The 13539-nt window shown below is 48.3% G+C and overlaps 1 protein-coding gene across 1 annotated transcript in view; it reads right to left on the bottom strand.

The window, feature by feature from the left end:
• RARRES1 (retinoic acid receptor responder 1) overlaps positions 1-9593 on the bottom strand; it is a 43584-nt gene extending 33991 nt beyond the window's left edge. The window contains exon 1 of the mRNA XM_052644061.1: positions 9321-9593. Within this exon, the coding sequence (XP_052500021.1) occupies positions 9321-9593 (273 nt within the window). The remainder of the gene's footprint in view (positions 1-9320) is intronic.
• Positions 9594-13539: the final 3946 nt, after the last annotated feature.

The following is a 13539-nucleotide window of genomic DNA, read 5'->3' as shown; positions in this document are numbered from 1 at the left end:
TTAGGGCCCATGCTAACCCAGTATAGCCTTATCTTAATTACATCTGCAAAGACTCTGTTATTTCCAAGTAAGGTCATAATCACAGGTACAGGGGTTAGGACTTCAACACAGCTCTTTTGTGGGCACAATAACCCACAGAAGTATGAAAGTGAGGATCATCCAGGACTCTGGCAGGAGGCCCTGGATGCACCCTTTCAGGCAAGGCTTAAGTGGGCGCTTGAGTTAGTGCAGCCATGAACAGGAATCTCCAGGAGGACGAGGGAGTGGAGACGACCGGGGAGAGAGAGGGTGAGGGGACTCAGGACAGGAAGAGTGGGGAGCAGCCAGGCTGGGGAGACCAGCAAGTTAGTGATGGGGATACTTGGAGTGGAGGTTACCATGATGGATGGGGCCAGATTAGAGAAGGTGTCTTCAGGAACTCTATTCTAGAGCAATGGGTTTCAAACTTGAGCTGGAACAGAATCTCCTGGAGGGCATGCTAATGAAGACACTGGCCCCACCAGTGTCCTATGGGGCTGGCCCCACTCCAGTTCTGACTCAGTAAACCAGGGGTGGGGCCTAAGCCCCTGCATTTTCACCAGTTCCAGGGGATGCTGTGGCTGCTGGTCCAGGGACCACACTTTGAGAACTCTCTGGCACTGAAGTTCAGAGGGAGGGACAGGAAGTAAACACTAGAGGTGGTCACTAGAAGACAGATGAGCAGGGGATGAAGCACATGACCATTTATGCTCTCCTAAGGCCTGAGGAGTCTCCTACCATGAGACTGAATGAAATGGAGGAGTGTTATCGTAAATTCTGATCCACCTGGGGTCTCTGGCAAATCAGGTCATGATGCCTTACAAAGTTCAGGGGACAGGTATACCCTCTCTTTCAGGGGATGCAACTGATAAACTCCATGATGACATACGATGTGCTGTTTTTCAAGCAGGGATATTTGGAGTAGGTAGTCTGGATTAAAAAGAAATGAATGGATCATGGTTGTCTTAAGGGTTAAAGGAGATAAGTTTATTTTATTACTGATATATGTATTTATTTAGCTGCACTGGGTTTCAGTTGCAGCAGGTAGGATCTGCAATCTTTGCTGTGGTATGTAGAGTCTAGTCCCCTGACCAAGGACTGAATCTGGGTCCCCTGCACTGGAAACTCAGAGTCTTATCCATTGGACCACCAGTGCATGCGTGTGTGCTAAGTCACTTCAGTCGTGTCCAACGCTTTGCCACCCTAAGGACGGTAGCCCGCCAGGCTCCTCTATCCATGGGATTCTCCAGGCAAGAATGCTGGAGTGGGTTGCCATTTCCTTCTCCAGGGGATCTTTCTAATACAGGATCAAACCCACGTCTCTTACATCCCCTGCATTGGCAGGTGGGTTCTTTGCCACTAGCACCACCTGGGGAGTCCCTAGACCACCGGGCAAGTCCCTAAAATTGTTTTTTAAGAAAATTCACTCCTTTGCTTCCTGTTACATGGGTAGCAACCTGGCCATGTAATACAATTTACACCCAGAAGTTAAAAATCACACATTCCAAAAGCGACTCCACTAAGTTGTGTCTCATTTTTCAGTAAAAAAGCTGTTTTTTGTAAAATACAAAGCTTTTGTTTTCAGGTCAGTGGGATCAAAGATGTTTCCTCCAGCACATGTCCAGACTATCATTATATTAGATACTATGCAATGCTTGCTTGCCTGTTTAAAACTCACTGAAATATGGGGCACGAGTACTGAATGTAAAACTGAGAAACCTAATAAGGGATGGAGAACAGGCATTTATTATTCTAAGAGCACATTTTAAAAACCTAACATCCCCTTTAAACTCAATCGAATCCAACAAAAACCTGGGCAAATGGAAGAGCAGGGCAGGTACCCAGAGAAATCTTGCTGCCAGCTGCTGTAGGGGATGCGAAATTGCCGTGACTTTGGGAGTCTCTAAAGACACGATTCTGCCCAAAACTCATCTCTACAAAGAAAACCCTTGGGAATTGCCTGGTGGTCCAATGGTTAGGAATCCCCACTTCCACTGAAGGGGGTGTGGGTTCGACCCCTGGTTGGGGAACTAAGATCCTACATGCCATGTGGTGTGGCCAGAAAGAGAGAAAGAAAAAGAAAACTCTATGTTTTAGGGAAAGACTGTCTCACGTTCTTCCTCCCTGCCGTTGGTTTCTATGCACAGTCCCTTCATGTGGCCTTAGAGCCGGCAGTGATAGCCTTAAACTTCATATTCCCACACCGAGGGGGTGGGCAGCAGGGACAGGCCAGCTGTCGAGAGCTCAAAGCTGACGCTAATCTCCCCCTCGGGAGCACAGTGAGCTTCACTGACCTAACAGACTCGGCTTCTAAATGTCCCCTCCAGACTTCACGTTTGGTAAGAAAACATAAATGTCATGCCATTCCAGGAAAAGCAAACTTCTTCATTTTATAAGGTTAGTTTTATGAGTCAGGCTTAGTTGGAGACAAGTAAACAACTCATTTGTGGATAAAAATTGCTGCGCTGCACTTATGTTCTGGACAGGAAGAACATGAGTGTATTACATCATACCCTGGAGTTATTTCGCTGCATTTTCCTTTTCCCAGGCAATGCCAGATAAGGTGAATGCAAGGTATGGAGCAAAAGCCAGTGACCTTCAGATCAGGCCCTATCCCATGGGGATGAAGGAGATCTCTGCCTTGGACACTATCAGGCTAAGGAGTAGTGGAGAGAGACAGGCAGACTACTATGTGTTAAGCTGTTCGGCCAACTCTGGGGATAAGTTCTTGATGCTCCCCAAAGAGCTGGTGTGGGAAGGGTCAGAGGCAGTGTTCCCCTCTGCTTCCCCTCTGGCCCAGGATGGGGCTCCTTAGGAAAGGCTGATTGTGAGAGGGATTCGAGGTGTTGTAGGCAGGTTGGGAATGGGTTGGGACCTGGACCGGCCTCCTGTTCCAGGTGCCCAGTGGTCCTAACACCCTTCCAGCTGCCTTTGTTTTCATCTAATTTTATTATCTTAATCACTATGCTTTACATATTTAAATATTTTTCTTTTGGGGTTTGTAGTCAGAAAAATTCAAGGATATAGACTCATAGAATATTAGACTTGGAGACTTTCAACTTCTTGCCAACATAGAATTGACCGACACTTGATTATTCAGCATTTGGTTGAAGATGGGGAAATCAGCACCTCCTAAGGCATTTCTTCCTATTGTCTTTAGTCAGTACAGTGGAAGAGATAAAGAGAAGGGATGCCCTCCACCCTGTAGAAGCTGACACATGTGCAGGGCAGGAGCACAAAGCAGCCTACAGTCAAGTGCCAGTCAAGACAGAATATGAAGGGCAGGCGTGCTGGGGGGTGAGGAGGTTACTGGGGCTGCAGAGATCAGCCAGAGCTGCCCTTTCTTGAGCAGAGTCACGTGTCTTGCGGTGTGGCAAGTACTTGCATCAGCTCACAGTCACCCGGAAGCTGGGTGTGGTGGGCTGAGGATTGGCACCCAAAGAGGTCCACATCCTAATCTCTTGAGCGTCTGAACATGTTACAAGGCAGAGGGGACGTGGCCAGTACAATCAGGTTAAGGACCCTGAGCTGGACAGGTATCCTGGCTCATCCAGGTGGGCCCAGTATACTCACATGGGTCCTTACAAGTGTTATCATCAGATGCTGCCTGCTGGCTAGGAAGATGGAGGATGCAGAGCGAGCCAAGGAGTGAAGGCAGCCTTTAGAAGCTGGAAAAACCCAGGAAATGGATTCTCCCCTAGAATTTCCAGAGGAAACACCCTTGCAACACCTAGATTTCGGTCTTCTGACCTCCAGAATCACAAGAGAATGCATCTTTGGGAGTTGTTTTTTCCTACAAAGATTATGGTCATTTGTCACAGCAGTGAAATCAATACAGATACAAAATTACTTGTGATCCTTCCTCGTGTTCTGTGTGGGCACCTCCCTTGCGGCCATCCGTACTGAGACACATCATCTCCTATACAGCTATGGTACAAGACTCTTTTCTAACTCAACTTTACTGGCCAGAGACGTCCTGAATGATTCTAAGAAGTAACCCCAGGTGGAGAAGTGCTACTGCTACTATGAGACTAACTCTGTGCAAACCTCTTAAACTGAGGACCATCACAAAGGCGAATAAACGCCAAGCCTGCAGAAGCGTGAACGAACTTCTAGGTGATTCATGCTGATGCTCTGAGATCAAGGGTTGGGTGGGATTTGGGAGACTGTGTGTTTGTGTATTTAACATTCTGTGTCTCTTTAAGATCAGTCATTTTAGGGCTATTTACATTCTGTCTCCAGCCGAACCACCTAGGTTGTTCAAGAAGAGCATGCCACGAAGCCAGACTCCTGGTGGTTAAATTCATGACCCACCAGCAGTGGTCTTTCTTTGGGGCCAAGACTAACCCTCTGTGATCACACGCATCCTTGGCTCTGACACCCTGTGTGGCAAGACGAGTGGAAATGTGGGCTGGTAAAAAAAAATGTGTGTGATTCAAAAGCAACTTCTTACAAGCTGGTTAAAAGCATTCCTACTTGCCAGCTCACTTGTAGCTGGTTCGGGTGACTGAAGGACGAGGCCGGGAAGGCCAAGGCTAGATTTAACCTCAGGGCTTTTTTCACTTCGGTGCTGGATCCAAACTCTGCAGTCAGAGCCTGCAGGCTAAGTGGGCACTGTGGGCGGGGGTTGGAGAAGGAGGGCAGAGACATGGGGGGCACCGGTGCCATCTTAGCAGGTGCAGTGCCCTGGAAGGTCTCTGTTCTGCGCTTTCTGGATTGTTATGTTTCATTAACACAGCAGAGGGCGCTGAGGAGCACCACCTTCATCCTGCCCATAGCTATCCCCCTGTGGTTCTTTCATGGAGGCTGTAAAAGCACTGAGCAGCCTTCCTTGTGTGAAAGTAGGGATTCTTTCACTTTAGGGTTTTATTACATATCCTTCCCCTCCATATTCATTGCAGCCTTCTTCATTCTCCAGGTTTCTTTTCTATGGTCTGCTTGATGCATTGCTTTTCTGTTCTTGTGAACCATCACCTCTGAATTATTGACATTAATGGAGAGAAGACTTCAAGGAGAGCAGTAATTAGATGAATTATGCTGTATTAAAGTGCTTTATAGATTGAAAAGGGATAAAGGAAGAAGCTTTTTCTTAGTATACTAGGCGCTCTCCCAGCTGCCTTGTCGGCTCAGTGGACAGGCTTTGTTCTGCCCATAGACACGGGGGGGAGGCGGGGTGGCGGGGAGGGAGGGTACACAGCAGCCAGCCCAGCTGTGGGGAGGGGGATGGATGATCAACAGAAGTCAGCTGTTTTGCTCTGAAACTTGTCTATGTTGCTGCTGCTGCTAAGTCGCTTCAGTTGTGTCCGACTCCGTGCAATCCCAGAGGCGGCAGCCCACCAGGCTCCCCCGTCCCTGGGGTTCTCCAGGCAAGAACACTGGAGTGGGTTGCCATTTCCTTCTCCAGTGCATGAAAGTGAAAAGTGAAAGTGAAGTCGCTCAGTTGTGTCCGACTCTTAGCGACCCCATGGACTGCAGCGCATCAAGCTCCTCCATCCATGGGATTTTCCAGGCAAGAGTACTGGAGTGGGGTGCCACTGCCTTCTCCATGCCTATGTTAGGTGTACCCATTATCTAGCTGCAAAATTGTTAAGTAAACCGGTGAAGAGTAGGCAGAAAAAAACATAAGTCCACAAAATCCAAGTTAAATACTGTAAAAAGAATTGATGAAGTCTCTAATAACTCTTGCTGGTTAACTGGGTGTGAGCGAGTCAGGGTTAGGCAAGAAAAGTCAGAAGTAAAAGGAGAGGATTGTGAACTGTATTCTTTGCAAGTGCTTCTGCCATTGTAAGTAAACAAAAGTGAAAGTCACAGATGCCCATTATGGGTGGATCTTCTTGCTTGAAAGACTGCAAGGAGTGCCCATTAATGTCCTTCATGCTACACCAAAAGACAGATGATAGTTTTATATTTGCTGATTTTCATTTTAATTGAAGCAGTTAAGGTTTGGGCATAATTCCCCCCGCCTTACCTTTGGTCAACTGTTTTGATTAATGTTTCCAACCAGGTCATGGCCTGGTCCTCTGAGTAATCCCCAAATAAGGGCTGATTTCAAATGGGTTGCCTTTGTTCTTAAGTCTGTGCACACAAAGATCTCACCAGGCTTTCTAAATGCCAGGGAAAGGCTGGCTTCTCACCAGATGCTTGGGGCAAGGACTAGTGGTTGTAGGTCTTAGAAGTGTCCTGAGCATACTTGCCTCACTGTAAGGGACAGCCCCAGGTGGTCGGAAGCAGGCTTATCCAGGGTACGTACCCTGGGTAGCATACGAGTTTTCAACACCACAACCTTCCATGCTCTGGAGCCTGCGGCATCAGAGAAACAGGAGCCTTCTGGTCATGGAAGGGTAGTGTACGGTTGGGAAAGAGAGGTCATCAGACAGGGGCAGTGAGGGGTGCCTGTGTCCCTCACTATGCCTCTCTCCTTACAATCTCTCCTTATGATCAGTAAACAAAACAGAATACTCACAAGTGGTTTCACCAGCTAGTCCTGACTTGAGAATCTCAATACTTCTTTGCATTTACTATCATCGTGGGTGGCCAGACGGTAAAGAATCTGCCTGCAATGCAGGAGACCCAGGTTTGATCCCTGAGTCAGGAAGATCCCCTGGAGAGGGGAATGGCAACCCACTCCATTATTCTTACCTGGAGAATTCCACAGACAGCCATGTGGAGGCAAAGAGTGGGACAGACTAGTGACTAACATTCACTACCATAGCTGTTACTGCATTTTACCACTAGAGGGCAATATTGTTCCTAAAATAAGGGATTCACCCAGAATCGAAAAATCACTTAGAATTTAGAAATTTCAGAGCTGGAAGAGGTCTTAAAAATCATCTGGCTCACAGGCTTTCAAATTTTTTTCAACTGAAACACACAAGAACTGCATGCTTCATAATGAACCATTTCATACATGTATGTTTGCAATCTTTTGAGGCACTGCTTACCTTTACTCTGCAATGCACGCTAAACAATTTGTATTTCCAATTGTTTCATTAAAAACAAACAAAAAACAACTGCAACCACTAAATAGATGTCATAACCAACCAGTGTGCCATTAGCTTGAAAAACCCTGATTTGGTCCCAGTCTCTCATCTACCGAGGGACACAATGACCCAGAGGATGGAGAAGGATGCTACCAGCTATACTTCTCTTACGCACCCAGCCGCCTGCTAAACCCAGAGTCAGTCCTGGAGGAATGAAAGACATTGTGCAGCAACTCAGCACTTACTCTACTAATGCACTGACTGGATAAAGTAGCTGAGAGTCAATCATCTTCCACCTCTTCTCAACGATACAACTGCTCATGTAATTGAAGCAGAAATTCCTTGCATTAAAGGTCTCTCCTCATTCAAGTAGCTTCAATCAATCAAGTGATTGCAATCAAGCAATTTCATTGAATTTCCATAGAAACTGAAACCACTTAGAGTCTTGGCCCTGAAAGTCACCAAGTTCTCTTCCTTGGCTCCCTGATGTTAAAGCACTTAATCATTTTTGGAGGAAATGTAAAAGTAAACCAGAAGATCACAGGAATATATCCTTTCTTAGGGTCAATGCTCTGGGTTCTTCTACTAACTCCTCCTCCCTTTCATGCATATCTGTCTCTAATTTACTGATTACCCCCACACCCCTGGGATTTTTTAGGCCAAAAAAGAGCCTCCTTTTAAAATTCAGGATTATATTATTACAGATGAAAAGAGTAACTGAGCTCTCTGGATAAGAAAGGAAAAATTTTCTTCACTCACTTGGATTTTGAGAGCTAGTTTATTTTAAGAAAGATGCCACAAATTCAATTTTTTTAAAAGGGGGTATCCAGCAAGGTCCTACTGTATAGCGCATGGACCTCTGCTCAATGTTACATGGCATCCTGGATGGGAGGGTGCCATACATGTACATGCATGGCTGAGTCCCTCTGCTGTTCACCTGAAACTATCACAGCTTTGTTAATCAGCACTCCAATATAAAATAAAAACGTTTTAAAAATTAAAATTATGTAAGTAAAAAATAAGGGGATAACTAAATGCATGAAAATGCAAATTATTTAATTATTTAATGGTCAGAAGAAGGAAAAACATTTCTGGGGCTGAAAAATTCCTGGTGCACTTTAGAAATCTGAGCTTGGCTTTCTGTAGAGAATCCTTCCCACTGATGAGCAGGGAGCAAATCTCCAGGTGGGGAGTGGGGTTGGGGGGGGGTTGCTGTTTGGGCTCTGGGACGTGGCTACTCTCCACTTTGATAGAAAGTTCTCAAGTTCTATTCCGTCACTTCTCTGCGGGGAAGTGGGGGGCGGGGGGAGTTAAACTGAACCTCCTTGACACAGCAAGGTCTGTTACAAGTGACAAGCGCAGGTTGCCTTTTTCTAGGGAAAAAAAAATGCTTTCACCAGTTAATAAATCTAGCCAAACTGGGTGCAGGGTTAAGTCTTTGAAGAACCAAGGCGTTCTCTTCCAAATGGCGTTCTCACACCCCCAACATCACGTCTAGAACTATCTTAAAACTTCTACTGCCACTCCTTAAATTTTTCTCTTTATCCTCTTCATTAAACTCTAGCTTCTTCAATGATGAGTCTACAGGCTTTGTGGAATATTGGGGGTTGCTAGAAAGAGCATCCTTACTTTGGGGACAAACAGGGTAGTTCTGTAACTTTCGTACTCATCTTCTACTTGAAAAAGCAACATAGCTCCACGGACACAGTACCTACAGCCTTGAAATTAGCAACGAAACAATAAGCTGCCAAATTCTCATTCATTCCGTTTACAAACACAACAGCCCTGGGTCATTCACTCTTATTAGATTAAAGCAGACGCCAGGATTACGAAGGTTCCTGGCCAGGCCAACGCGTAAACTGCAATATTATCCTAAACCCTTGCAAGACGGCCTGCATTTGACAAGGGAACGTCCACGGTTCGGCGTGGGAACTGGCTTGGATTTTGAAAAACCCTGTCCAGAACTGACGCTCAAGTCGTGCATTCAGTGACCACCTCATAGCAACCAACTCTGGAAAGATCAAGCCTGGCCTTTAGGGCCTGTTCCTCAGTTTCCCCATGTACCTGTTTCCCAGGTATGGGAGCTACCCTGTGAAAATTCTTTACGGCCTTGTAAATGCCAGAAAGAACAAGACCGCTTTCCGCGGACTCTGCGCCCCGACGGGCCCTTCCAAGCGCGGGAACTGTTCCGGGCTGTCTCCGCACCTGGCGCACACCGTTCTCGCCGGCGGAGCCCCAGCACGGGCGCGCGCATTCGGCAGTCACCGCCCACGCGGCTGGCGGCCGGTCCCCGCGCGCGCCCCGCGCTGCTCGGGTACTCACCCACGCGCGGCCGTCCAGCACATTCGCCAGCACCTGCAGGGCGCTGGGCGAGGCGGCGCGGAAGTTGAAGAAGTGCAGCGCCGCGCGCGCCGCCTGCGAGAGGAGCCGGCTCGAGGGCTCCGCGTCCTGGAGCCACCCGGAGTCCTCGGGCTCCCCGGACGCCGCCGCCCCCTGGAGGGCGAGCAGCAGTAGCAGCGGTACCGCGAGCCGCTGGGCCGCGGGGCGCGTGTGCCCCGGCCGGGGAGCGGAAAGCGGTTGCCTGCGGAGCTGCATGGACGCGGGCTGGCGCGGCGCTCGACCGGTCCGAGCTTCGGGTGGGCGGCGCCGGCGCTTGAGGAAATAAGGCCGGGCGGGCCCCTCCCCGCCGCCCCCAGGGCGGCCCGCTGGAGGGCGTCCGGGTCCCTCTCGGCGTTTCCCGCAACCCAGGGCCCCTCCGCCCCGCCCCACTCCGCCCGGGCTCCAGCTGCCCCGGCTCGGTACCCGGACGCGGCGGCGCCTCCGCGGCGCGGGGCGGGGATGTCTGGCCGGGGCCGCGCGGGCCGGGGGACAAGGGGCAGTGGAGACCTCTCTCCAGGGAGCGCGGCCAGGTCGGCGCCACCCCGCGCCCACAACCTAGCGCGGGGACCTGGTTTCTGGCTGCGGTTGCTGTGATTTCGAAGCCCTCAGGGTTTCACAGCAAACCTGCTTCAGTTGTTCAAGGCTTGGAGCTTATTCCCCAGAAGAAGAAATTGGGAACGGGTGGAGAACAGGACGTGACGCTGGCGTTGATGGGGGTCCTTATAGCCCAATGACTTTGAAGTGAGCCAGATACCCAGAGAATTGGGGCTAGAGAGGGGGCTGCGGTGGTAAGCTGATAAGAACCTAGAGGCCGCACTGGACTTGGAAACGTTGATAACCGTGGTGGAGCGCAGGTGGGCGTGGAATCCAGAGTCCGGCGAAGTGAGGCATGGATTGGGCTGTAGTTCTGTGGAGGTAGCAAGGGTTGACGACTCTTTTTAGACACGTGGCAGTGAAGGAACGAGATGGCCATTGTTCTTAAGTCACAGACAGAAAGCCCAGGAGAACTCGGAATTAGAGGCACTCCTAGCATCCTTTCTCCCACCTGTCTTTAGTTTGTTCAGGGGTCTACCCCTCCCCAACACTCGCTGACCCCATCCCCACCGAGGAACCAAAGAAAGTCCCTTCTTGCTGGTTACTGGTTGACGCCCCACATAAAAAGAATCTGGATAAGATACGCGTGGGGGAAGGCTGGGGGCGGGGGCGACAGATGGGGACGCCATCTTTGAAAACATCTTTCCTCCCCCATTTCTTCGTTTGGGTGTTGTCCGTCTCGTGCCCGTCTTTTCTCCAAGGTATTCATGGAACACTCTTCCTGCTGGGCCCTGAGGGAAGTGAGGAGGGGGGCAATCTGATAAGTCTCCAGGCTCCTGGAGCACAGCTTCTAGGCAAGGGGAGACCAAGAGGCGAGGGAATGGACCCTTTGTTGGATGCAGTTACACGCTGTGGAGAAGGGGATGGGGAGTTGGTTATAATTTTAAATACCGTAGTCAAAACATACCTCACTGAGAAAGTGATATTTAAGTAAGGACCTGAAGGAGAGATGAGGGAGCCAGATGGACATGTATGGGAAGAGCACTGTAGGCAGAGGGGACCGCAAGTGCAGAGGCCCCGAGGCAGGAGTCCACTGGCATGTGTGAAGCGCGAGCAGGTGCCGCTGGAGGGAGAGGACAAGGAGAAGACAACTGAACGCCAGGTCTGAGGGACAATGGGAAGACGGCAGAGCATGTATATTGTGTCTGGGTGTGCCCCGTGTAAGTGCACCCCTATCTTGCCAACAGTCTCGCGATGAAGCCCATCTGTAGAATGGCTGAGCAGAAGAGAAAGGAGGAGCCTGGGATCCTGATGACGCTGAGCACCCAAATCAGCTGATCCTGGAGCTCATTTCTTCTGTTCATTGAAGCTAAAGGTTCTGTTTCTTGCCTTCAGAGGCAGCCTAACACAAATAAGTATCTTCCTAGAATCCAGGCATCTTCTCCTCCAAGGGGTTATCATGGTAGGTTTCTTGAGAACTTATCACTTCCAGGTTTTATAAAGACTAAATTTTCCTTATTTTATTTCAGTTCTTCACCCCCAGTGGGTGCTGGGCAGCTTTCAACTGCAGTAACAGGAAAACTCATCAACGTTGTGGACTCTGCAGTGGTGTGGAGTGGGAGGTCTCCCGGATGGTTTGAAGGATTCAGCCTTTCTCCATCCTTCTGCACAGCTCTCCTCAGCTGTTTGGCTTTTTGTCCACAGACTCACCTGTCCATAGACTCACCTCCATGATTATAGAATGGCTGTCACAGCTCCAGACACAGCTACAGGCTTGATCCCTGCATTGGGAAGATTCCCTGGAGAAGGGAATGGCAACCCACTCTAGTATTCTTGCCTAAGAAGAAATAGTCACACAAGGGAACAAGCATAGCTGCCTGAGTACAGAGAATTCTTCCAAGGTCAGCTGTTTATAATAGTGGTAGTAACTACACTTGGGCCAGATTGTTGGTCAGGAACACATATTTCAAAAGTTAATTACAGTATTCACTTTATTAACAGATTTTCTAGAACAGGAGAAGATCCCCTTGATTGAAAACTGTGTTTGTCCTTTGTCCATTTATCTGTGAGATCTGTGAGATTCTAATTGATTTATCGAAGTTCTTTAAACACTAAGGAATGGGGCTTCCCTGGTGGCTCAGATGGTAAAGAATCTGCTTGAAATGCAAGAGACTCAGGTTTGATCCCTGGGTTGGTAATATCTCCTGGAGAAGGGAATGGCTACCCACTCCAGTAGTCTTGCCTGGAGAATCTCATGGACAGAGGAGCCTGGTGGGCTACACAGGGTCGCAAAGAGTCAGACACAATTGAGCGATTTTTTAACTGAGCGATTTTCACTTGCAGGCTGAGATGTGTCACGAGAATCACTAATATTTTTTCCCCTAAGTTCCTACACTGTGTGTGTGTTGTTCCTTCTTGCCAGATGCCGTGTGCGGGGCGATGTTGTTAACGGTGCACTATGTGTGCCAAAGGGCCTGAACTTGTGTCACAGGGCTGATCCCGCCCTGGTCTCCCTGGTGTTGTGGGAGGACTGTCCTGCAGGCAGGGAGGAAAGTCTTAGCCAGTGGGATTGGCCAACCCCCCCACCCCCGCCAAGAGTGTCCTGTATGTTATGTTTGTGTGTGTGTTAGCTCAATCGTGGCCAACTCTTTGCAACCCTAAGGATGGTAGCCCTCCAGGCTTCTCTGTCCATGGAATTCTCCAGGCAAGAATATTGCAGTGGGTGGCTATTCCCTTCTTCTAGTACCTTAATCATGGCTCAGGTGATTGTGAGCATTTTTATAATGGAGGATTTGGCTTATGTTTAAGAAATATAATGGTATAAATCATTATATGTGTACTTAGACATAATTGAAAAGATTCAGAAGGAAAATTGATATAATATTTTTCTAGGCTATTTGTAATGTCTATCAAAATTAGCAGTTCATGTACCCACTGACCCAGCAATTCTACCTCTATAGCTTATAGAAATGATACATCCACACTTGTACACAGAGATGTATGAGAATGTTTCTCTCATGTAGGTTGTAAATTCATTTTACAAATGTCTCATTTTCTGCTCTCCACCCCAGAACAGTGTCTGGCATACCATAGGCATCAGTACACATTTTAGGAAAGAGTGAAGAGTAAAAGCTGGAAAAATCTAAGTCCCATGGCTGAATAATTATGGTACCTCCATCTAGTGGGATACTCTACCACCATTAAGGAATGAGATCCAGGAGTGTAGATACTGAGCCATCTCTAAGGTATAATGTTAACAGACAGCAAGGTGCAGGGTAGGGCAAATTGTATGCTACTGTTTGTTCAAAAAGAAACAAACTATATAAACATATGCATGCATGTATGCTAAGTCGCTTCAGTCACGTCCAGCTCTTTGTGACCCCATGGACTGTAGCCTGATAGGCTCCTCTACCCAGGGGATTCTCCAGGCAAGAATACTGGAGTGGATTGCCATGATATGAGTATATACAGAAATGTGCAAACAGGCAAAGATGTCTGAACAAGTTTATAGGAAAATAGCAATAATGGGATGGGGGACAGGGGTGTGAGAAACTCTTTACTATATAACCTTTTGCAGTGTTTTTTAACATGTATTACCCATTCTAAATAAATAAATGAAATGCTGTGT

This window comes from Budorcas taxicolor, chromosome 1 (assembly GCF_023091745.1).
Source record: "Budorcas taxicolor isolate Tak-1 chromosome 1, Takin1.1, whole genome shotgun sequence".
Classification (NCBI taxonomy): Eukaryota; Metazoa; Chordata; class Mammalia; order Artiodactyla; family Bovidae; genus Budorcas; species Budorcas taxicolor.
The sequence above is the reverse complement of the archived record's forward strand: the minus strand, read 5'-3'. Positions and strand labels throughout refer to the sequence as shown.